This window comes from Fukomys damarensis, unplaced genomic scaffold, assembly GCF_012274545.1.
Source record: "Fukomys damarensis isolate Sample0158 unplaced genomic scaffold, DMR_v1.0_HiC HiC_scaffold_10, whole genome shotgun sequence".
In the NCBI taxonomy this organism is placed as follows: Eukaryota; Metazoa; Chordata; class Mammalia; order Rodentia; family Bathyergidae; genus Fukomys; species Fukomys damarensis.
This window is the reverse complement of record NW_022900922.1, coordinates 995,133-1,020,412: the sequence shown is the minus strand read 5'-3', so window position 1 is coordinate 1,020,412 and position 25,280 is coordinate 995,133. Positions and strand designations below refer to the sequence as shown.

The window sequence follows — 25,280 nt, the reverse complement described above, 5'->3', positions numbered from 1 at the left end:
AAAAAAAAAAAAAAAAAAAAAAAACTCCGTAATTACTTCCGAACCTACCCTGTGACTAATAAGCAAATTGCATATACAATATGGAGACGGTAGACAAAGACATCGTTCACATTCCGGACGAGATGGAACTGGACAGCGTAAGGTTTTACCGAGCAGCTGAAGACAGCGTTGAACGAGTCAGCTTGCCCACAAGCTGGTGCCCAATACCAAATTCAGCAGTTTACAGGAGAGGTTTAGGTTTAGGGCGTGGTGGAGCGCAGCGGCTCAGCCAGAAGTCTAGACAACAGCACCAGGGAGAAGGGCGGGGACCAAGCTTATGTCTTATCATCCGGACACACTCAGTAAACTCCTAATCCCCTAGGCACTTACCAATCCGGTCAAGTGGTCGTCTCATAATTTATGGTGATGGGCACATAATTTAAAATTTACAAATTGTCTATTTCTGGAATTTTCCACTTCACATTTTGAACCGTGGTTAACCCTGGGTAACTGCAACCACTGCAAGTGAAAGCACAGGCAGAGGGAGACTGCTGCTGTATGATGAATAGCATAGAGCAGTTTGATATATGCTGTGCCCAGTGATCATTCTTATCATGGGAAGGGCTGGGGTTGTAGCTCAGTGATAGAGCACTTGCCTCACATGTGTGAGGGTCTAGGTGCAATTCCCACTGTCACACACACACACACACACACACACACACACACACACACACACACAATAATAATAACACAATAAAATAAAGTGGGCCCTTAAAGATGCAGTTCTTTTTTTAAGCCAAAGATCGCATTGCACTTGAGATTGTTACAGAACACATCCTACCATGGGAGTCACAAGGAGATCCCTTTGTTGAAATTGGGAATGTTTGAGAGTTGAAATAAACCTACTGAAGAGCCTCAAGTACAGTATCGAGCCAAAGAAGAGCCCAACTCTTTGGAAACAAACAGAAGGGGCGGGAGTGGCAGACAGGATCTTTTAGGGAAGTAGAAGGAATACCAGAAGAGTTAGGGTTGTTAGAAACCAAGAGCAGAAAGCATTTCAGGAAAGAGAGGGCCGCCTATTCAGGTTGGGGGAGAAGCTGACAGTCAAAAGTAGAGTGCTGAATGCGTTGTCTGGGAGGATCGGAACATGCAGGTGACAAAGTATGAAGGAGTGCCTTTGGGCAAGCGGAATCCGGGGTTATACAGAGATCTTCCAGAAGATCTGTGCAGAGAGTTGGAGGGAAGAGAGAGAAATGCTTAACACTGAGGGGAAAACAGAAAACAGGGAGGCTCAGGTAGCCACTCCAGATTGGCTTCCTTCATTTAGGAATACACAGGCAAAGTTCATCCTTGTTTTCTCGCAGCTTAACAACCTACCCATTTCTTCTCATTGCTGACAAATATTCCATCGTACAGATGTCCCACGGTTGTTTACTCATTCACCTGTTTAAATACATCACGATTACTTATGACAACTAATCGGTCTTGTTCTACATGTTTTTATGACATTCTATGAATAGGAAATTTTAGAGGAGAAAAGTGTCATCAAAGTTGTCGATTCAGATCCCCTCATTTTGCAGCTAAGGAAATAGAGTTCCAAAGAAGAGCCTAGCTGCTCACAGGCAGTCACTCTTTACTGTAAAGGCAAAGTTATTAGTAAATTTCAGGTTTCAAGAGACTTTATAAACACCCATCTCAACTTACAACTCACTTAACGGGAGAATTATCCTTTAGCTGGCATCTTTGGTCCAAGCAAGAGGGATCTGCCCAGCCCCTAGACACCTCTCTTCCCATGGACCCGAAAGGTAAAGCTCACTAAAGTCCCCTCCCTGTTCCCAAACCAGTCCCTAGGACCCTGGAATTCCAAACCCAAATAACCCCAGGTCTGTGTCTTCCTAGGTTCTGTCCTGGAAATGTTCAGGAGGAGGTTTTCTCCACTTAGCCAATTAACTGGTTCAAAACTTGGAGGAATTCTAAATTCATCATTGGCCCTCTTAATCCTTATGATGGTGTAGTTCTGAACATAGGAATATAGGTTTTGAGTAGTTGGTTGTTTGAGTAGTTGGCGAGTTTGATTTATGACACACCATGTAAACCTACATTTGTTCTCTTGCTGCAGACCTTGTAAATGCTGGGACTGTCCTTGCTCTGACTATGATGACATCTTTTCTTCCTTGTGTAATAAAATAATAGCAACAGATAATTAAAGTTAATATACAAGGAGTTGAGGTCTTGTTATATGCCAGGCACAGGGCTAAATATTTTATGTGTATTATTTCTTTTCATGCTAGATATGTGTACCTGGTTCCCTTTGTTCTTCTGGGTGGATGTCCCAGCTCCTTCTATGGGCCGTCACAGGTTATGTCCCAAAGTACAGTCAAATTTTACTCTCTTGTCTCCATATTATTGATCTGTAATCTTAGACATTACAGCATTTGTTACCACATTTAACACATGATCCTGCGAAAGGAGTAATAGATGCTTTGTAATAAATAATTTAATTCTAATTTTATTTCTTCTTCAGATATATGAAACTTCTTTTATATAAAATTTCCTATAGCTGGGCATGATGGTGTACACCTAAATCCCAGCTACTTAGGAGGAGGCTGAGTCAGGAGGATTGCAAGTTCAAAGCCAGCCTGAACAATTTACTGAGACCTTGTCTCAAAATAAAACTTCAGGAGAGGCTGAGAATGCAGCTCAGTGGCAGCACACTTGCCTAGCTTGTGTGAGGCCCTGGGTTTAATCCTCAGTTTTGCAATAGTCATGTATTTTTTATTAGTATATAGATATAAATTTAGACATAGCATATATATATATATGTGTGTATATGTATATAAATATATATCTTTGAAGAAATAAAGATACCTAGCAAAACATGACCACAATTATTCTTTTCCCATTCTGCTTTTCTAGAGATGGAGTCTATATTTCTGGTCTCAGTTCTCTATGCATTTTCAAAATTCATTTTCATTGGCTTGAAAAAATCATTAATTCATTTCTTCAGTGCTATAAAATTCTCATTTATCTTGGGTTCGCTTGGCAACTGTTCCATTAGTTACTCGATAAGTGACTCACTATATTTTCTATGTTCTCCTCACTCTCTTATTTAAAAAAGGTAATCATTGAAAGAAGAATGAAGTGTAGAAGCTAAAGATTCTCTATTAATGTAATGTTACATTGCATTAAATAACTTTTTACTTTCAAAACTCCTTTACTAATTCTAGAATAGTCACACAACAGCCTATGCCTCCTCTAAAGAAGCATTTAATGTTTTAAATATTTTGACAGCTCCAGGACCTTTGTTTTCTCTAAATTATATTTGTGTATGCAACATCATCCTATGAGAATTATACAATTGATTTTCTGTCTATCATATCAGTCTTACATTGAATCATCTTTCCTTCATATTGCAATATACATTTTTATTTTAATGATGCTTTCCTTTTTAGAGCTTTCTGTTATTTTGATCCTTTTTGGGGAAGAATTATTCTATTTGTACTACTTTGATTAAGAGCAATTAAAAAGTATGTTAAAACCCAAATATTTTAAAATTTGATTTTATGTTTGATTAGATGACTCTTCTGCTCTGTACCTGGTTATATTTTCTTTACAGCATTTAAGTATGATAAGTTTCAACTTAAGTGAAGTAAAAGGAATGGCATCTAACTTTTCATCAAACGCTGAATCTAAGTTTCTGAGTCAGTACTGCAAATGGCAATATTTATGTGAATCTCTCGGTGAACCAAAACCTCATTCAGAGCTGTACTTGACAATGTCACTCCCTGCAGTGTTAGGAGCTAGCACTTTCTTGTACTTGGAGAACTTACTCTTCAGTAGCCTAAATCTGAACTTGAATTTCAAACCTTCTTGCAAATATTGAGAATCTGTACTGTTTAAACACAAGGTGATAGATAATGTCCATGGAAAAAAGAAAATAAAAACTTTCTTATAATTTTAAAAAGTAAAATTCATTAAAAATTTTCTTAACTATAAAAAGTAACATCAAAATGGACTGGAGATTTAGCTCAGTGGCAGCGTGCCTGCCTTGGAAGAGCAAGGTCCTGAGTTTGATCCCTGGTTCTAAGAAAAAAAGAAAAAAAAACATCAAAATATACTTAAAAATTTGAAGAGACCCAAAAGTATCCTAAAAGGAAGGAGTCAATCATAGTATTCGAGGACCCCTAGAGGTAGGATTTTCAAGTATCTTATTTCATCTCTCTTTCTTTGCAAGTTCACAGGAGTGGTCATTTAGTAACTTTAAAATGCTACACAGAGAAGGTAATTTTCACAGCAAACCTATGTTCATGAAAACTTGCCTTTCATGCCAAAACTCACTTTGTCCCCAGGACTCCTCTGTGCGGGTGAAGACACATTACTCAGTGTGTATATGCATGAATACTATATTAATAACTATAGTCACAAACACAATAACAGCATCTGACTTTTACTTACTATGTGCCATATCAGTTCCAGGCACATTACATATTTTAATGCACTCAATCTCCATAGTGTTCCTATGCAGTAGACATTGTTATTGTCCCCATTTGATGGGTAGGGACATGAAGTGAGCCCCAAGGGAGTAAACAGCCCACAGACGGTCAAACAGCTGTTAAGTAGGGAAAGCAGGACTTTGCTCTCCTGCCTCCCATCGGAGACCTGGCCATGTCGAGAATAATGTAAGATTCACGAAGCAGAGTTCTATTTGTACTTTTGCTGTGAAGGAAAACAATTTGTTAGTGAAGGCAAGAAAAGTCTGGTGGGACAATTAAGGCAGTAAATACCAACGGAGCCCAAGTCCCTGTTGCAAGGTTCAGATTTGTAGAAATTCAGGAGCATTGTCTCTGACACACAGAAATGAATCAGTGAAAGGCAGTGAATTTTACTAATTAGAGTTCACAGTAGAAATAAAACAACAAGCCCTAATGAATGCCTCACTTTGCAGAGAATCACTGTGCTCTGAGTTCCTCTCCTTCATTCTCACTCCCTCCTCTCTCTCTCTCTCTCTCTCTCTCTCTCTCTCTCTCTCGTAAAAATTACACAAATGATTATCTGAAAAAAGAAAAACCCTGTTTTTCTAGGGTGGTTTCATTTATAGCTCCATCTATTAAGAATTTTTAAAAGATACTCCAGCTTCAAAATCGCCTTCTAAATCCGAACATACCATAGAAACTTGGCTTTAGTGTAGCCACATCAATACGGAGTGTGCAAGGACATGAGCGGACATTTGCGTGCCGGGCAGGACACTGTCCCATCAGCTAACCTAGGACTACAAGCCCGGTCTCCACTCAAGGCACCTGTTATCTGTCAAGTGTGTGCCTGCACATCCTGACCCAGCTCTGCGGTCCTCACCAAAACACAAAGAGCTCCCTTTTCTCACAACCACAGGGCAAATGTGGAAAGAGTGGCCTTGCAGCCTACTTTGGCAGGCAGCCCTACAAGGTGAGCTAGGCGTCATTCCTCTTTGATAAGCAGACTTCGCAATGCAAAGCTTCATGTGGAAGTCCACGGCCCAAAGGGAATCCCCATGTCTACTCTCACACAAATCAACCCACGCTGTACTGACAGTGCGACGCAAAGGCGGAGAAGGAGTCCCAGACAGATACTGGGAAATGGACTAAAATTAGCTCAGAGTGATTTAAAGATTCGGCCCTGAAAACTACTGAAGTAATTCCTCATTTTAAAATTGACCTTTTCCCCCCGCCTTTGGATTCACCAACTACTTTACACTTTCTATTCTTAACTAGTTTTAACTCATTCCCTTACTTTCACAAGAACAGATCACCTTTGCAAATAAATTGTCACAGAGGTATTTGACACAGAAAATGAATATGGAAGCATTTAAGTTTTAGAGTCACCCAAAGTGATATCTCATATTTTTAGAAGTACAAAAGAATACAAAATATACAGTTCCATCAGCCAAGTGATGAAAAATATTTGCATATATTTAAATGCTTTTTCAAGAATCATTTGCATTTTAAAGCATCAAGAAAATAATTTTTTAAAAAAATAGCCCGGAGGTTTGAGTATGTGTCTACTATCAACAGAATACTGATACTCATTATTGCTTTCAAACGGTTGTGGGAAGATCACAGCAAAGTAATGAATAACTGTGGCTCTCATTTTTGTACTGTTAGCAGACAGAGCAGCATGTGTGTTGCAGGTGTGTTTTCATAAACAGGAAAGCTGATAAGTGAGTGTTATTGAATCATACATCGAACATTTTTCTGTAAGCCAAGGCACTTAAGCATTACCCAGTCAATCCCTGCTTCCAAAAGTCCTGATGTATCTGTACTCTCAGACTCCAGCTGAAACCCATCCGCACCAGGATGGAAAGAGCTCAGTGTCTTATTGTTTTACTAATCAATGTAGTGGGCGATGGAATGACACTCAGAGAAGGTCCGAGGGCAGTGCATGGTAGTACAAGAGGCCTTGCAGGAATGTGCACTTTACAAACCAGTATGTGTGACTTGACACCAACATGGTTGGCAAAAATCTTAGTGTGTTTCCTCCTGGAAGGACCTGGTTGAGCAAGGACACCTCTCTGGTGTAAAATTCATTTATCCAGGGAACCAAAAGCCATAGTCTGTGCTACCTAAGGAAGCAGGCAAAAATCCTAGAGATCATCGGTCCCTTTCTTTCCATGCCCTTAGATACCCTTCTCCAGGTACATCTGCTTGAGTTCCTTCTCAGAAAATGAGATACACATTTCAGAAACTAAATACCAAGACCAATAAAAATTTTCCTCTCCTGCCATCCATCCTTGTCTACTCAAAACAGCAAGGAGCTGCATGCCCTTCTGACCCATCCTGTTTTTGCACCCTTTGTCCACAGTGGGATGCATTCACATATTACAGCAACCCGGGGCCCTTGGGACCTTATATACCTGTGTAGCCACAGAAGTGTTTTATTTTTGATCCTGGGGACCAAACTCAGGACCTTCCACTTGCCAGGCAGGCGCTGTGCCACTGAGTCACATTCCTGGCCCGATATGCTTGGGGGCTGCTCAGACAGAAGCCCCTGCCTTGTGTGGTGCAACTGAGGTCTTTGTGGGCCACGAAGAACCCAGCTATGATTCACATCTCCGCTGAGGAAGTCAAAGATTTAGCTCTATTACTTAAGTACACTTAAATCTGCATTGTTTCTAGACAGTGGCTTCTCATAGAAGTTTGCAAACGCAGCATATCCTCGAGCTAACAGTCACTTTACAATCTGGGAAACGCTACATAAATATCAGTACAATCTACTTAAATCAACTTTTCACCAAGACAAAGAGAAAACTCCATACATGGTGAGTCGTTAGGCTAGGAAAAGGGGATTCTCATGAAGAGTTCCACTTTGCATAGAATGAGACTCAGTGACAGTCGGGCATGTATCTCACGGACTAGAATTCCACTCAGAAAGTTCCGTGCCGGGGTATTGATACACTGACTCTAAGGTGCCACTTCTCACCCGCCCAGAAGAGCCATCTGCGTCAGCTACTCTGTCACCGGGCACGTGTTCCGGCGGTCGTATCAAACGGACCTGGTCGCAAGCCCAGCTCGCTCACACCAGCTCTGTTGGCCATCCTTCTTTTGCATTTTCTCTCAGCTGGTGACCAGAACCTAGAGTGCAGCACAGGAGAAAGAAATCTAATTCTTATTTTTCTTTCTTTCATGAGCATTGAACTGTACATTTCCACCTCTGGGAAGTATTTACCCCGAATTTTACCTCCTAGTCATACAAAGACTTAAACCGACACATGATGGCATTGTAAGTGACAAGAGATAAGCAGAGCAATTTTTCAGTATCCTTGACTTCATATCAAAACGAGAACCTGAACAGCTTGTTTTGAAAGATTTGCTGTGGAGCCATTGAACCTCATAGAGGGATTAAACGTGGCATCCTCCATGTGAAGTCTCCACTGCTTTTTAATTAGTGATGACTATGTCAGTGCGGTCTTCTCACTCCCACGGAATAAGAATGTCTTGTAAATGGGGAGGGCGGAGCGGGTGAAGGGAGGGCAGGGACAAGGGGAAAAATGAGAACCAAGACCTGTCATGTGGAGGTACAAGACCCCAATGATGCATGTAACTGTACTGTATCCCTAAAATGTACCAATAAACTCAATGAGGGAAAAAAATATCTTACGTACCAAGCCCCAGGATATTGGGGGTCTGTCAGTGGCAGCTTTAACTCCCCAAGGCTCCCCGCGATGTGCAGAGCCTGCATGTGAGAACGGGGAGGAGAGCAGAAAAGTGGGATGGGGCTGAGACGTCTCCTCGCATCCCCTCCCCTCATCTGCCTCCAGTCTCACCTGACAGTGTCATCACTGCGAAACTGTAACCTTCCTCTGGCTTTGTAAGCATCCTAACCCTGCAAAGAGCACTTCCCCTGGGCGCTGTAATAGTCCTACCCTATGTGCATAGCCTTTCATTCTGCTAGGTATCCAAATGAAGACACCATCCTTGTGGCTTGGGTGGGGCCAGCATGGTTTGGAGAAGGTGTTCGCATGGTACTTACATGAACAAGAGCAGCAGATCGGGTGAGCCGAGGAAAAGGCAAGTGTGTACAGGTGGGGTAAATGGTTATTCTCAAGTGATGTCTGAAAAAGCAGTGTTAAGATTTGTCACCTGAAAATTTTGGCTTGTCCTCAAAAGACAAGAGTATGCTCCACCCAAAAAGCATTAGAACCAGAAACTTAGATCTGAGAACAACTCCGGAAAGAGCAGATGGACCCTTAGTTTTACCTGAATTATTGAGATAATTGTCCCATATTTGTATTTCCTTACTATGTAGAAAGTGAACTCAGTGGGAACAGCAGGCAGTGAATGTCACTAAGGCCAGACCACTGTTGGTACCATTGACCTCGCATGCCCCAGGGCCTTGGTTAGTCTTGCATCCAGATGTAAGGTGAATTCTGTTTTAAAAAATCAGCTAGGTGAGGCTTTTAGGTGCAAAGTCATGCACAAATACTCCAACTGCTTCCACACTTGATGGGTTACTGATTCTATGAATCTTAAGAGCCCTTGAAAATTCAGGGTGCTCAAAGAGCTATGACTACTTTTGTTGAAGAAACATCGTCTCACATGGTCTGAGTAGCACAGGCCAGTTGGAAGTGCAGCAACCTCTGATTTTGCTCACACTCTGAAGAGTCCCCAGCCTTGGCTTTGAAGGCCACCTCTCAGGGGCACTGGCTCTAACATCACACATGGGTGGCCCCTGCTAGGAGGGGCACACTCGAATCCATGGCTTTCCTCTGCAACGTGTGAAGTCTGGACTGGACAGCGGGAAAAGAAAAGCAGAGCTTGACTGCAAGCTCCAGAACAGTGGAGGAGCACTGGCTCATCGGCTTTGATGGACAAAGAACGACCAAGCGTCCTGTACTCACTCAGCCCCAGAGGTTGCTCACTGACCACTGTGTGATCAGCTATTTTCATGCCCTGCTCTGGAGTCAGAGGCCCCAGTTCCGCCACCCTCCACATGATCTGTACCTACTAAGGGCTCAACTCTGTGCCAGGGCCCAGTGAGCAAGTGCAAGCTGCACCTCACTTGGCTACATCACAGCACACCCACAAATGATACCCCACATCCCACCTCTGGTCCCCGGGCTGCCTAGGGTTCAAAAATATACATCAGCTAATTTATTTTGCCAGTCTTTTCAAAAGAGATTTCAAGATAGAATGGGTCCTTCCGAAATTCTCTAATCCATTTTTTTAAAAAAGTCTTGTTTTCTTTCTGTCTGTCTCTTTCATTTTTAAGGAAATAAAAGTAAAGATTGTTTGTTTTTTCCCCCTAGGAAAACCTCTTTTTTGTGATGGAGTATCTCAACGGAGGAGACTTAATGTACCACATTCAAAGTTGCCACAAGTTTGACCTCCCCAGAGCCACGTAAGAGCCCTATGGATTTGGGGGCTTTCCATGTTCTTACCAGTTTGTACAAAACCTAGTACTGACAGAATATTTTTCCTCTGTGGTACATTTCTTACCTCCTCATTCAGCATGCCTAAATCCCAGGACCAGGTAAACCATTGGGATTACTCTATCACCAAACAAAGCAATCATTTTCCCTGTTTGTTAAACTGAAATCTGGGTTAATTTTGTTTTATCTCTCCATGTTTTGAAAACAGCTACTTAGTTTCTTAAAGAACTGCCCCAATTGTAAATAATTGAGCACAGAAGTAAATATTTGCTTTCTGGAAAGAAGGCAGTCAAACAAAATACAAATCATCACAGTCCCCCCAGGGACAAAGCCTTTAGCTGAAGCCTCTCACGGGAAGGTCCACACAAAGGCATAAAAGCATCTCTTTTCTGGGGCATGACAAGGAGGAGATCGGAAGAGGCATTTGCTCAATTTGAGAAGAAATCTTTCTCTTCCTTGGCATCAAGCAGCAACAGATGCCCGTGAGAGGGAGTGGGCTGTGTCTACCCAGTAGGATGATATCAAAGTCCCACTGGCCCTGCCTACATTGTCCCCACAGGTCCTTCCACGGTGACCTTTGAACATAGCAACCTGGCTTTCCTCTCTGGCTGAAGTGGCGGTTTTGTCAAATCACAGGGATAGCTGCACCTGTGTCATTGCCTCCGGGGACCTTTAGCAGAGCACCAGAGATGACTTTCCGGGATTCCAGCAGCACCAAAATCACTGGACATTTTTGTTAGGCCCCAACTACTGGCCCACTGTCCTCTCTCGCTCTAATGTATGAAGTCAGCTTGGACACAAATTGTCCATCTGTTGTGAATTCATCCGTGAGCTCTCTACAGCCTCACTCCAGGAAGCTTCCCCTTATTTCTGACCTCAGTACCACTAGAGATCCGCTCCCTCGTTTCCTTTAAACCCCTCACCATTGAAGGCCAGTAACGTATCACTCTCCCATCTTCTAATATCCTTTGTTTCCATATATCAGAATGTTTGTCTTGTACAGGCTAAATATTGTCAGTATGAAAATAAACCAGCCAGATCTTTTTAGAATGACTGCACGTTGAAGGTCTATGGTCTTGAAACAGAGTTTCAAGTAAGGAAGGAAACTATTTCCCTACTATACTATAGTATTACATTTAATCTCTGTATGTTTTACTTGCAAAGAAATTACAGTACAGGCATTCGAGTTTATGAATAAACATGAGATATAGGATAGGCCAGGTTAAGATACCAGCTCTTTTCATACTCTCAGGACTGAGGCTGGATGCTCTGAGCCTTCATTTCCTCAAGTGCAGAATGGATGACATCTTCCTTCTTAGGATTAAACAAAATTATGTGTGTACACTATTTAGATAAGCACACCACATGCAGAAAACATCAGACCAGCTTCAGGGACTTTATTTCGTTCTGTTAATGCATTCGTGTTGACCCTTGGCTTTTCCCCTCAGGTTTTATGCTGCTGAAATCATTCTTGGTCTCCAGTTCCTTCATTCCAAAGGAATCGTCTATAGGTAAGTTGGGCTCTTTGGAAACAAATACTGAGATATCTGATTTCTTGGCCCAGTTGATTTAATCACTGGATTTGATTGATGTGGAATTGACAGTGAGTACAATTTGATGTTAAAGTCTTCCCACCCAGTCCTCCTGCCAATAATGATTATCCGAAAAGCAATTCGATAGCCGCCAGGTAAGAAATCGCAGTCTCCAAAGCAAGAAGGTTCCAGTCTGATTTTGTTCTTCATGCTTTCTCTTACTGTCTCGTTCACCTCCTTTCTCTCATTTCTTTCCATCACTCTCCTTTCGCCCTCATAGCTTATCCTCGTTTGCTGTCTCATGTGTTCCCTTGGTACCTCTTGACTTTGCTCATATTTGCTTTGGGTCACCTAGAAATACTTTTGCCATGTTCCCGTTTTGTGTTGAGGTTCGTTTCGTACATACACAGAACAAGTTGATCATTCCATCCTCGATGTGAAATACTCTTCTTTCAGTTACAGGAGCGAGTGCTGGGACACTCACACACCCATGAAAACCTTCTGTTCTATACCTCGTAGAAGTGCACAGAACACCTCTGGTGTCCTCTTCCAGAATCTCTCTATTCTATCATACTCTGCTGCCGAAGCCCTCAGATGAAAGCTGTTGTACTCCAGTCTCCGTTCTTCTTTTCTCCAAACGCAGTTGACACTTGCTTAACATACAAATCTTCAAGAGTTTAGTTGTCAGGTTTCCAACTCACTGTAGACTGGAGGGAGGAACAATAGAAAGAGAAAGGAGCTGGAGAGGAGGCTGGCTAAGCTGCTGAAAACTCAGAGGGACTTCTTCTGTGACAGACTCACAGTGACCTGGAGTCACCAATAAAGGTCCCATCGTGTTTCCCTCAGACTGTTGAGACAGCAAGGTGCATAGCGTTGGTTAGTACTGAAGGCTTGGCGTTTACAGTGTATGGTGCCGTTATCTGGAAGATTCCGTTAAGGGGGAAGGACCCCTGCATTTCCAGAGGCTCCCTGACTGAGGCTACTGTAGTTAGTATCACAGAACTGAAGACCTGGGGAAGCTCTGAGAAGTCAAGCTTCTTAAACATGTTTTATGTATCTGTCTATAAAAATAATAGATTTTGAAGGTGTTTTATATCATTTTTAATCTTCAGAAAATTGAAACTCACCTTGATCAGGATTCATAAGCTTTAAAATTGTTCTGTATATACCTATAATGACTGTGAATATCTAAAATACACTTGTGTCTGGGTGCTGAGTAGATTGTACGGGAGGGGTGAGTGGATGGATCACATTAGGCTTTGGGGAGACATTTAGACCCAAACCGTAACATGGTGCTACGCTGGGCCCAACTCATATATCTGAAGCCACTTCCAAAGCTTTTCACATGGATTGTTTCCTTTGATGTCGTAAGGAGACAAGCAAGCAGGCACCATCAACCCCATTCCGTGGGAGTAACTAGACTCCTCGAAGAGGGAGGTGATGTGTCTGTGTGAGTCAGCCATAAAGCCAGGCTAATCTCCCATGCTGTCTGTCCTGAATGAAGAGCTTCGCTTATGTTGACCATGCAACTGAATGAGAGGCTTCCACGTATTTTGCTACATGTAAGCAGACAGGTGTTTACAGGGAAAGATCAGGGCCTTGGACTCTGGATTCTTACTGCAGTCCTGGTGTCTTGCGGGGTACAGTGAAGGGTAACCAGCACGGAGAGCCTCAGAGCATTCTGGGCCTTTGGTTCTATGGCTTCCCCGGTCTGCTCTAGAGAACCTAACTGGTCTTCTCCTGTCCTCATTCTCCTCACTGCACAGGGCTGGCTTTTCAAAGCAGCCCCTTCTGAACCCTTCCCGTTCCAATTTAGATCTGTCAAAGCTTCCGTGACCTTCTCTCTCATAGTCCCAAACACACTTGGCCTGCTTTAGACAGATTGAAAAGTTGACTCAAAGTTTGTTATTCCTAGCCTGAGGCCTACAGAACATTTATTTTTAGAATCCGTTAAAATATATATTTGTAACTTCAGCAAAACCAGTTTGCGGAATAAGACCAGCTGAGCTTAGTACAAAAGGGTGGAAGAGAAGATAAAGACTGGTTTTGTGCCCTGATCCACTGACTGGCTGTGTGGTCTGGGATAAATCACACCACCTCTAAGGGCTTTTGTTTTCTCATCAGAAAATAACTACAAATAAAAATAATAATTTGAGATTAAAGTTCTATTGTAAGAATCAAATAATAAAGTGCACATACAAACAAGAAAACAAAACATAAATGTCAGACATTATGTTCATTATTTTTATGATCTGTGTATAACACTGGGGCCAGAGATCTGGCTGTCCTAGAGATGACTCCAAAACCATCCTTCAGCCAAAATTTTAGAAGCGTACACACATGGCTATAAATTATACAAAAATTTCATATGAAGAAAAACAAAATGTTATCAGTTTATGTAAGTATATGTACCAGATGATGAACCTGAGATTTGACTCAAGAAGGTAAACATGACCTCGACTCTGGGTTTCCTGGAAGAGAATTCATAGCTCGCACTGAAACTCTGTATTTGACATCTTTAGACCTAGTCTCCCGGGCAGACAGAAGCCATCGAGAACGCTTTGATGGTCCAGATGGGAAACACCAGCCCCACTGAAACAGCGATGTTCTACTCTTGATTCTGCTGGCTGACTTACTCTCCCGGAGAGTGGAGAAAAGAATTAAGGGGAACATACTTTGCAAATGATAACCTTTGGTGGGAGGTTAATTCATTCCTAAAAGATTACTGAGTGCTCAGGGCATGTGACACTGATATCAGAGCTATTGCATTATAACAGATAACAAACAATACTTATGTCCATCATCACGAAGCTTCCGGTTTAACAAAGGAGAAAGACAAACAGAAGCGGAAGCTTCAGAACATGAATATTAATGACCAGTAGCATAAAACTGCATGAACAAAAGTGAGGTCTCATTAAGAGACTGGAAGCAAGGCCGGTCATTTAGCTCAGTGGTTCCGCCGCCTGCCTCCCAAGCGCAAGGTCCTGAGCTTGATCCCAGGCGCCAAAAAAAAAAAGAAAGCAAGAAATAAACTGAAAGCAAGAAGGTAGACCATTCAAAAACTAGGGCAGCATCTCACCTGTCATCTTCATTTCTCCTAAGGCCTGCAGGGCCTTTCTTTCTGCTCTTGGCCTGACCACGTCACTTGTTTCTTCTTTTATAAGTTAGTCTTCCTTTCTCCGAGGGCATATGGGAATCCACAGCCATACCACACTGAATGCACCCAATTTCAGCCAAGGACGTGCTCGAGGAAATACCGCAGCACCTCTGGTACCCAACCAAGACACATAAGGGTGCCGTGCCAAAGGATCCAAAAACAGAAAAAATAAATTACCTGGTCGAGTCAACTCGCTAAATATTGCTTACTTGACCCTGTGGGAGGAGAATGTTGAAGAAAAGAGCCTAAGTGCATCTTCATCCAAGAGGTCCAGCAAAGAAGAAGAGCAATGGCTGTTCCTACTCCTGTCCAAGTCATCTCAGATAAGCAAGGAAGGTAGTGGTCTCCACTACAGCTGCATGTCCTGGATGTAGAGAAATAAATCTCAGAAAGTGCAGACATCCAAAGAAAGCTGGATTGTATATGGCAAACTAGAATTTGTGAAATTTCACTGACTCAAATCAAGAAGATAGAAAAATTTAAAAATCAACAGCAAGTAAAACACAAATTATCTTTAAAAAGTCAATTTTGCAAATGCAGCATAAGAAACTGGGATAGTGTCAGTTTGTGTAGAAAAAAATATTTGAAGGTTTTGGTTTCCACTAAACCCACTATTACCATTGCTATGATAATATTCCTAAAACAAAGATGAAATATCTTAGGCCACTGCAGCAAGAGGACAGAAGACCCCAAGAGGAGCTGATCGTGCCCCTCATGTCACTGAGTCTGCACCAGGCAGGCCGTCTACCTGGACAGTGCTGCTTCCACTTTGGACATCACTTCTGAGGAAGGAAACTGAGAAATTCTGGATATTTGGAGGGCTCAAAAACAACATTATATGAGTAACAAAGCCCCTGAGATTGATAAAGGAAAAATGAGAAAAAAACTTGGTGTCATTTTCAAATATCTAGGGTATCATGTGTAATAATAACACTATTACAACTAGTGGGTAAAATCAGAGCAAAGCATGACATGACTGATTTATTTTCTTTTTTTTTTTAGTTAGGAGTTACATTTACCTGAGAATAGAATGGGCTGTTTGAGGAGGATACCGGTCCTCTAAGGAAAGAAGAATGTTTGGGCCCTACACCCTGTTACTCGGGCATTATGTTCCTGGGGGCTTCTGGCTCTAGAATGGTTCTGCGTTGGTGAGGAACAGCTTTCCTCAACTAGACCTGGAGTTAGGTGCAGTACGATTTATTCACAAAGAAACAAACAGAACCCTGGTAGAAAATGGCACAACGTGAGTGTATTTTTAGGCCTTTTCTACTCCACCATTACCTTCTGAAAAGGTACTGGGTTAAAGGTTGGTGCCTGCAAGGTCCTGAGTTCGATCCCCAGTACCCCCCAAAAGATGTTGGTGCTCTGTCCCCCTTATATAGAGTTGTAGTCCTTGATACATCGGAAGGAAAATCAGCAGCGGCAACCAGTGCCTTGAGGAATGAGCTTTGTCTCTGCACACTTTGTAGCAATGGACCACATGCCTGTTGTGTGGCATTAGACATTACCTTACACCAAATGCATCACTGGCCTAAGGGGCATTGCAGAGTGAGCCCCCTCTTCACATCTCCACATTGTTTTTGAAAGCCTCCCTCTTAAAACTGAAGGATGTGCACACAGGAGTTGATCCAGTATGCACGCACTCTCGCACCGGCCAGGTCGCGCTTACCAGAAATACAGACTGAGCTACAGAGATCCACCAGCTCTGAGCAGGGCATGCAGGACAGAAGTCTGCAGAAGGTCAGGCCCACGGCAGATTCCTGGGTCCAGGAGTGAACACCAGAGAGCAGTGAGCAGAGGGCGAGCGGAGCAGCCCTGTGGTCTGAAGATCAGGGTGGCGAGGAGGAGAAAGGCCAGCGAATCTCCCCCTCGTGCACCCTCTTAGACGGTGCTGAGACTAGCTGCCTTGTTCTCGTGACAGTGTTCTTCTAATTGCATTTACTGCTTTTGTTTTCCAGGGACCTGAAGCTAGACAACATCCTGCTGGACAAGGACGGCCACATCAAGATAGCGGACTTTGGAATGTGCAAGGAGAACGTGCGAGGCGAGGCGAGGACCAACACCTTCTGTGGGACTCCTGACTACATCGCCCCAGAGGTAGAGAGGCACTGCCTGGGTAGCCCTGCAACTGCCTTCCCATCTCAGCACACCCGCACCGGGCTCTTCTTCCGCCCCATCCAACTAGATGACTTTCAGTATTTGGGTTCAAATTTTGTAATTTGTGTTTTGAAATATTTCCCAAATGCAGCTGCAAATATGGGTTCATTGCTTGATCATATGGAGGGTGCTGTTCTAACTAAGGCCAACACTCCCCAAGGGCTGGCAGAGTCCAGTACTCCCTTTCAGACGCGGCTCTGACCCACCTCAGGCTTAAAATGTGTACACTCTGCTCAGTTCAACCAGAAGGAGCAAGCGGTGAAAAACCGAGTGGAAACAACGTCCGACTAAGTGAGGGGCGGTGCTCCTTGTGCGGTGGAAGACCTGCACGGCCTCTGTGTTAGGGAGCACTGAGTGCTTGCCAGAGACTCTCTGACCTCATTTCCTCTTTGGTAAAATGGGTATGATACAGCGCCACAGTTGTTACTGCAAACATTAGGCAGCAGAGCTTCAGAAAGTTAAACCTCATAGCCCTCGAAGTTACAATAATAGTACAAGGTAATAATAACCACTGTCATCCCAGCACCTTGAGGAAAAGCATTTGCTCAGAAGGCTCCATCCATCCATCCAGCCAGCCAGCCAACTAAACCCGTATCTTCTCTTGCTATAGAAACCTCCACAGCCTCGCGCCCACGTTTGGTTGGATTCTATTCGCTTGGATCAGATTCCACCGGGTGGCTGCCCTATTGCAGTCCTCCCCATAACGCAGTGACTTGTATTGGTTTCCTTTTCATCTTCGAATCTCCCTACACAACTAAATGTCATCCTCTCAACCTCAGGGGACCTGCCTCGGTTGCTTTCCTCTCTGCTGTAAGAGATCTTAGTATGTTTGCCTTGCTCTTATTCGTTCCCATCGGCAAACACTTTGTGCCATACCCGTTCCTGGTTATGTTTTCTTCTGAGCCTTCCAGAGCTGACGTTTAGACACCTCCTTTTCTCTTTGCAGTTCCGCTCTTTCTCTCGTTTTCGAGCGTGCTTGTCTCCATGTGATTCCATGCTTGGCCCTCACCTCTTACTGTATGTTCTCTAGGAGACGATTTGTTTATGACACTATTTTAGCTCCAGGACCAAAATGTCCAGTCCAGACACCTTGGTCCAGACCTATGAATCTGTGTTGCTGCTTGAGATCTGCCGGTAAACATCAGAATCTCTCCAGATAATAGGTCCACAATTCAGTCTCTGCTGAACTTACCTATCCACCTTCATTTTTTCAACCTGTCTTGATTAATCACATGTTGCACACATGGAAAACTATTAGTCTTACCCATGTTTCCTCCTTCTTTCTTACTCCTCAGATCGAACCAAACAGTAAGACTTCCTAGAACTGAACCTCCCAATTCCTCCAACCTTGACATCAAATTAAGATTCTCCCTTTATTCTGTTTACCAAAAAGAATCCCTGGCCGGGGATTTAGCTCAGGGGTTCTGGCGCCGGCCTCACAAGTACAAGGATCCAAGTTCAATCCCCAGTACCCACCCCAAAAAAAGAATTCCTTTGGTTTAATCCCTTTCAGAGAATCTCCAGTTCTTTCCCGTGCTTACTACACTAACCTACTCTAAGACATTTCACACAACCTCCCTACATCCCAGTCCATCACAACACACATTTACACGTTTTCAAAGCTTTGATCATGGGCCCCAAACACCCCTGATTTTAACAGTACAAAAATATTTATGCTTTATTAAAGTAATGAGATTAAATAACCTTTTCTTAAATCTTGAAAACCTGATTTATTTATTCCAATTTTTAGTTCCCATGGCTGGAAAAGATAATTCACAGAGGTTTAATATGAGAAAAACTTTATATGTGTACAATTAAGGCAAGGATCACCACTGACAGTTGGGCATTTAGTATACAACGTGAAGCAATGTTTTTGACACATTCAATTATTTTGAGTCTCTTGTTAGCTAAAACTTAGCTAATGAGGTCTTTGATATTTTTCGTTTCCTCACACATGACCGGTGAAGAGGTTATACAAGGAGAGATAATCAGTGATGCTATTTCTCAGCCCGTCTATGTTTTCATTACCTGTTTCAGTATTGCCTTTAATCCAAATATAATGTTTGCGTTATTATTTCCATATTACCTTCGATCTAAGGCTCTCTGCAGATAACTTTTAATTACTCGTCATTTTGTGCAAACTCACTTAGTTAAAACACAACCCGGAATGGCAACGCGCCTCAGGGTTCATGGAAGATAACGCACACCAGGTACCACCGAGCTGCTTCTGAGATGTAGTTTCTCATCCTTTCTCAGGACACCTCGCTTGTTCTTCTCTTCTAAATGAGGGCATCAGTGCCCCTTGTATAGCACCTATTGGTGAACACTACATTTTTTTTCATTTTAGATATTTTAAATGAATATAAATGTGGTTCTGGTTTTCTTTCCATGTCTCTCTGAGTAATACAATCACCCACCTCTCTGAAGGCTGTTCTTCTACAAGATTTCCAGATTTGCCGGTGTAAAATGCTCACCTGTCACACCGGTGCTGTGAATCTTCAGGACGTCTTCGTGATTGACTGAGTACAGGCCAGAGTTCTAAGCATGGATGCCTAATAATAGGTCCAGTCACACTGAGGTGTGTACCTTCCCTGACTGGGCCCTTCTCTGCCATCTCTGCCTTGACACATTCTGTTCCCTTGGCCCGTGTTACTCCCACCTCCCAATCTCCCCCAAATCCCTCTGGCTTCTAGGAAGGGTCTGTTGTTTCCCTCCTGGTGCCATCACAGCACGTGTCTCCAGTTGTCCAGTACACCAGAGACAGAGACGTACCCACCCCATGTCCAGCTCCTCCCGAGGGCTCAGCGGAGCCTTCCTGCCCCCTTTGAGGAGTGCGTGGCCATACCCGGGCATGCATCCTAGTCCATCTCAAACCTGTACGGGGTTCTTCACCCCAGCACTCTGTTACCAAGTAACTTCTCCAGCCTCCTCTTCTCTTTCCACAAAATCCTTCCCTTTTCAAGGCCCCACCCCAGGCCGTCTACTGTGTGAGACTTTTCCTTAGTATCACTTCTTCACCCACTGTCTTCCCCCTTCAAAAGCAAAGCACAGCTGTGGGCGAGCTGCTCCTCTGCAGCTGCACAGCCGTCTCATCCCCTTCGACGTCCTCAGTACCTCTGCCTCATGCTGTGTCTCAGGCTCTCCTTGGTTTCTCCCTATTATAGTACTTGCTCTTCAGGGAAGACTCTGACTCTCAGCAATTCACCTGGCTAAGACACAGAGTTAAAGACAGAGCGGCACAAAATAGCTGAGACAAAGACCATGGACCCTACCTGGCAGACACATCTCTCCTCTCAGGAGTTCTCAAATCACAGAAGTAAATGCATTTCAGGGCGCCATCAGCATCAGTGCCTGAAAAATAGACAGAGCTTCCCACAGCCACGTCTCCTGAGACCTACTGCTCCCCGCCATGATCCACCGTTCCCCTCATGTCCCATTGCAGGAGTAAAGAAGGTCTATAACGTGTACTGAGAGGCCGAGTTTATTTTGACAAATAATAAGGACACAGCTACACAGAAAATTATACGACTTTCTACTGCAGGCTAGCAGCACAATCCATCCACAGGAGATTTCAGTACATAAAAGCAATTCTTGGAAAAAAGTTAGAGTCACATGGAAACCAAATCAATATCGGTCCTGAGCCGTTCGTCACTTAGTGCTAGAGCAGCGCTTGCCCCAGTACGTGCTGCCGCAGATGAGTGTGGGACTGCAAAGCTGAAAGCTCACACTCCATGGGCCAAAGGAGCTGCAAGGATGGATCACAGAAAGAAAGGCGTGTTGTGATGCCGTGGGGATTTCTCCAGCTTAGAGTTGCGCTTTGAGGGCTGTGCTTCTGAACTGTTAGGGTGAAGATGGAGGAGGAGGAGAGGGAGACAAAAGGAGAGACGCTAGCAAGCTGGAGAAGGCTGTCTTTGTGAGCCTGGCCTGGGACACCCACCGCTCTCTTTCCCAGACCTGGGCAGTATGCACTTGAGCACGCTAGAGAGAGGCACAGGGCGGGAGGACACTGTAAGATGAAAGGAACACGTACAGTAAAATCTCCAAAGAATGGAATTTAGAATACGCATTTCAGTCTGGGGCCGGGATGTGGCTGAGCAGCTCCACGCCTGCCTGACAAGCTCAAGGTGCTGAGTTTGATTTCTGGTACCAAGAAAAAAACAACCTGTAAGTCAGTCCGCTCACTCACACACCGTGAGTAAGAAACGCATGCCCCGGAGCCCAGTAGTCCCTCTCTTGGGATAGCAGTACCAAGTTCACGACATTTTTCTAAATAAAGGCACAGTATCTGAAAATGCCTCACACACTAGAGGTCAGCTGGCATTGTGTTGTGTATGAATTTGCACTCTGCTTTTTCCTCCTAGTGTAAGAATGAGAATTTTATGAGCACCCCTAGCCTTAGAGGTTTAATTTCTACCACAGCTGTCTTCCCGTCTCCCAAATCTCTTTCCATTTGTTCTGCTAAAACGAAGTTATTTACAAAGGATGTGGGGCTCGGAGAGGTTTCTTTGGCGCCCCCTTGTGACAAGTCTTGGGAATTGTGTGTGAATGTGGCCTCTAAGGGCGTATTTGAATTAAGATTCTGTGCAGAGGTCGCGCACCCGCCGGATGATCTCCGGCAGGCAGGCAGCTGAAGAGACCCCCTCCGGGGTCTTTGGGTCCTTGCTGGGTCTGTTGTCGCGCAGTCCGGGAGGTCGCGCACCCGCCGGTGAAGGGAGGGCAGAGGTAAGGGGAAAAAATGAGAATCAAGACTTATCACGTAGAGGTACAAGATCCCAACAATGAATGTAACTGTACTGTATCCCTAAAATGTACCAATAAACTCAAAGCTGGAAAAAAAAAAAAGATTCTGTGCAGAGCATGCACACCGCACCCTCCAACAGTAAACAAAGAAGTTGCTAAAAGCGAGTACGTAAAACTTCTTTTCTTTGCCAGAGCTGTGAAGTGGTAAAAGGATATAATGTTCTAGAAAGTCAGGTAGGATTCCAGGCCTCACACGTTGCCTCGCAGAGAAGGCCGGCCGGTTCCTCCTGGGGCCTGCATGACAGCTACGTGTAGCTTGGAGGAATCTCTCACTTCTGGATTTGGACAACTGTGGTACAGATTTGACTCCTGAGTAGAACAGCTGTGAGTAGTTCGGCTCGAAGGGTAGGGCTGACTCAGGTAGTGTCTTTGCAGGCTGACCTCCTACAGAGATTCTATGCAGACTCAAGACAACAGAAGTCTGGCTTGATTTAGTGTCCGCGTCAGAAGCACTGTAAAACTTAAGTCACGTGCTAGCTTTTTTTGGTCCAATATTTGCCACACAAGTCCTCCCAGCACAGATGGAAAAAATGAAAGCTAAGGTCATGGTTCCATTGTTTCTCTTAAAACCAGAAGAAATGGAGAAATTAAAACTCTAAAGTGTTTGCTCAAATTCAAAAACGTCGGCATTGTGAAGTCGTTTCTGCCCAGGCATCAGTTTGTCGAAAGACAGTTTCCAGTGTGGTCCTTGAAATCGTGTATTCTCGTCACCACCCATGGCTTGCTGAGTACCCTGGAAGGCAGAAATGTCACCTGCTATCATATTCTTCTACTAATTATGTCTTTGACTTTTGGTTGCACAGATCTTGCTGGGTCAGAAATACAACCATTCCGTTGACTGGTGGTCCTTTGGCGTTCTCCTCTACGAAATGCTCATTGGCCAATCACCTTTCCATGGGCAGGACGAAGAAGAGCTTTTCCATTCTATCCGCATGGACAACCCCTTTTACCCACAATGGCTGCAGAAGGAAGCCAAGGACCTTCTAGTGAAGGTAACAAATGACAAGACAAGAGGATTTTTATATGATTGGCATTAGGTTTTTCTGTTTAATATTTCCATTTGTTTTTCTAGATTCTAACTTATGTGTGATAGGACGCACGCTCCTTGCACTGAGCTGGATTTAAATGGGAAACACACTGGGTGTTTTACCTGCGACACAGAACCCTGGCATTAAATTGAATTTAAGATATACCCTTCTTGTGCTCCATCTATAAAAGAGATGCTCAGAAACTAGTTCTATGACTGCCAAAGGTCCTTATACATGGAGATGCAGATGGCCCATTGAGCAGTAACAATTTATGACTTAAAACTCTCTCGTTTCCTATATGAAAAATACTCTAGTTCATAACTTCTCTACCCTGGTTGAAATATTAGACAAGATGTGTGATTTTTCATCTCATTCTCCTGGCCAATGATAATGTCAGGCACTGTGTATGTTCTTTGGAAATAATTATGCTTGATGACATTTTGGGCTGAACCCTTTAAGATATAAGCTGGTCACTCTGTTCCCTAGTATAGGTACTGTACCAAAACTATTTCAACAGCACTTTCTTCCCTGTCTGTTGCCTGTCCAGCATACTGTCTTGTGAAAATTCATACAGAGCAGCTCTGCCCTGCATGCCTAACTGTTTTGCATTAGAAATATGGATGCATTCTTCACCCTGACAAACTCTGAGCGGGGTGGTAGTTACCATCTTAGCAGCAATGCCCAGAATTAACCACCAAAATGGAAGTCAGACCTCCATTCACGATAGTCTAGAATATGTTAAGAATCCACGTACAGCCGGGCATGGTGGCGCATGCCTGTAATCCCAGCACTCAGGAGGCTGAGGCAGGAGGATCACTGCAAGTTCGAGACCAGCCTGGGCTACACAGTGAGTTCCAGAGCAGTCTGAACTACACAGTGAGACCCTGTCTCAAAAAACAAAAGAAAGAAAGAAAAGAAATAGACCGAGAATATAAGTGCTTTGGGAAATTCTAGAATCTCACATGTAAGCTGGTTGAAATTATCATTTAGGGAGATAATTGTTAGCTTTGCTATCACTATCTTAAACATGGAAATAAATTCTTCAACCAGTGAGTTTTAAATCAAAACTTAGAAAAATATTTCCAGGCCCATCTTTTCCCACTTGTCTTTTTTTGGTTTTTTCCTCTTGAAAAAATACTTGGAATTAAATTGAAAGGGCAGTGCTCATCCACCTCTCCAATGCAAGTAACAACTTGTCTGAGGTATTAGAAATGCTGAGGTAACTCTACACCTGTCCCTGGGAATCAAGGTCTTGAACCTGAGAGGTGCTAAAAAAGCCTTGCAGTCCACCCAGCCCATAGGTAATGGCAAAAGGTGTTTAAAAATCTGTCCCATTTGTCTTTCACTTCCTAGGAGCCAGACAAGCAATAAACAAGAAACTCCCTGAATGACCCATTAAATTGACTTTTAATGGCTGAACATAATACACATGAAATGAAAGCTAATTTCAAAATTAACCAAACAGCAATGATGGCAGCAGTAAAAATAAGCTAGTGAGACTTGACTACAAGGTTTTACTTTATACAAAGGCAAGTCTAATCATTAGTACCACTGCTACCTTTACCTCACATTAGGCACTGGGAAGGACGCGTTGTGAAGTGTGTTTGTCAGCTCCGCCTGCTGTGACAAGATGTCCCGGCTGAGTGACTGGAACGACAGACAATGATAACAGTTTTGTAGGTCGCAGTTCAGTGTCCTAGATCAAATTCCAGTGGGGTCACTCCCTGGTGAAGACTGACTTAGTGGCTTAGAGAGGTTCACCTTCTTTTTGTGTCCCCGTGTCACCACGTGAGACTATGGTGAGAGAGAGAGAGAGAGAGAGAGAGACAGGGAAAGCACTCTGACCTCTCTTCTTTATAAAGAAACTAGGCCCATTGGATCAGGGTTCCACCCATATGACCTCATTTAACCTTAGTTACTTTGCTGTAGTCCCTGTGCGTAGTCACACTGGGGGTTAGGGCTTCAACGTGTGAATTTTGAGAGGATGTAACTCCATCCACAGCATGAGGGCCATACTGAAAAGCTGGGGGTGAAAAGCAAACAAACAAACAAAAACACTGTAAAGGAAAAATGAAAGAGGTGGAGGGCACCTTCAGGACAGAGGTCCTGGGTCTAGCTGCAGACCCCAAAACCTGCCAATACCTCGTGAAGACCAGCTTTCCTGCTGTGCCTCTAAGTCCAGCTCGAGCAAGAATGGAGGATGGAGCAGGGACAGAAGTGAGGTGGGGCTCAGCAGAAACTGGTGCGGCAGGAAGTGGCCAGCAGCCATCTCAGGGAGAGAAAGTCTGGGTAGGGGACTGAAATGATAGCTCTGCGGAGAAGGAAACCAGGCCAGCGATTGCTAGGGGTTAGGGAGTTGGAGCAGAGCAGCGGGTAAGACTACAAAGCAGCATCAAGAGGAAGATATCTGTGGTCATGGCAGTGTTTGTATCTTTCCACACATGTGACAGAATCCCCCGACACACACTCCTTTCATTCCCGGCTCTTGGTTCTGATACTGTGCTGAGACTGTAACCACTGGGAGAGGCTGGGTGGAGGGCACACAAGACATCTCAGTCCTGGCTTTTCAATGTCCCGTAGATCTGTTATTCTAGAATGAAAAGCTTAACATCAAGACGAAACGTAAGGTTAACTGCCATGCAGATACAAAAAGAAGATATTTACAAAATATCAGTGACAGAAGATAGGCTTGCCACAACAGTAGGAAATAAATTTGGTCGGAGAAA

General features: G+C 43.7%; 1 protein-coding gene across 3 annotated transcripts in view; it reads left to right on the top strand.

The window, feature by feature from the left end:
• Nucleotides 1–25,280, top strand: part of Prkcq (protein kinase C theta) — a 124,800-nt gene that overhangs the window by 92,457 nt on the left and 7,063 nt on the right. For all 3 annotated transcript variants that reach the window (XM_010621400.1, XM_010621399.3, XM_010621401.3), the window contains 4 exons: nucleotides 9,758–9,849; nucleotides 11,329–11,391; nucleotides 16,528–16,666; nucleotides 22,330–22,518. In XM_010621400.1, coding sequence (XP_010619702.1) covers nucleotides 9,758–9,849; nucleotides 11,329–11,391; nucleotides 16,528–16,666; nucleotides 22,330–22,518 — 483 coding nt within the window. The remainder of the gene's footprint in view (nucleotides 1–9,757; nucleotides 9,850–11,328; nucleotides 11,392–16,527; nucleotides 16,667–22,329; nucleotides 22,519–25,280) is intronic.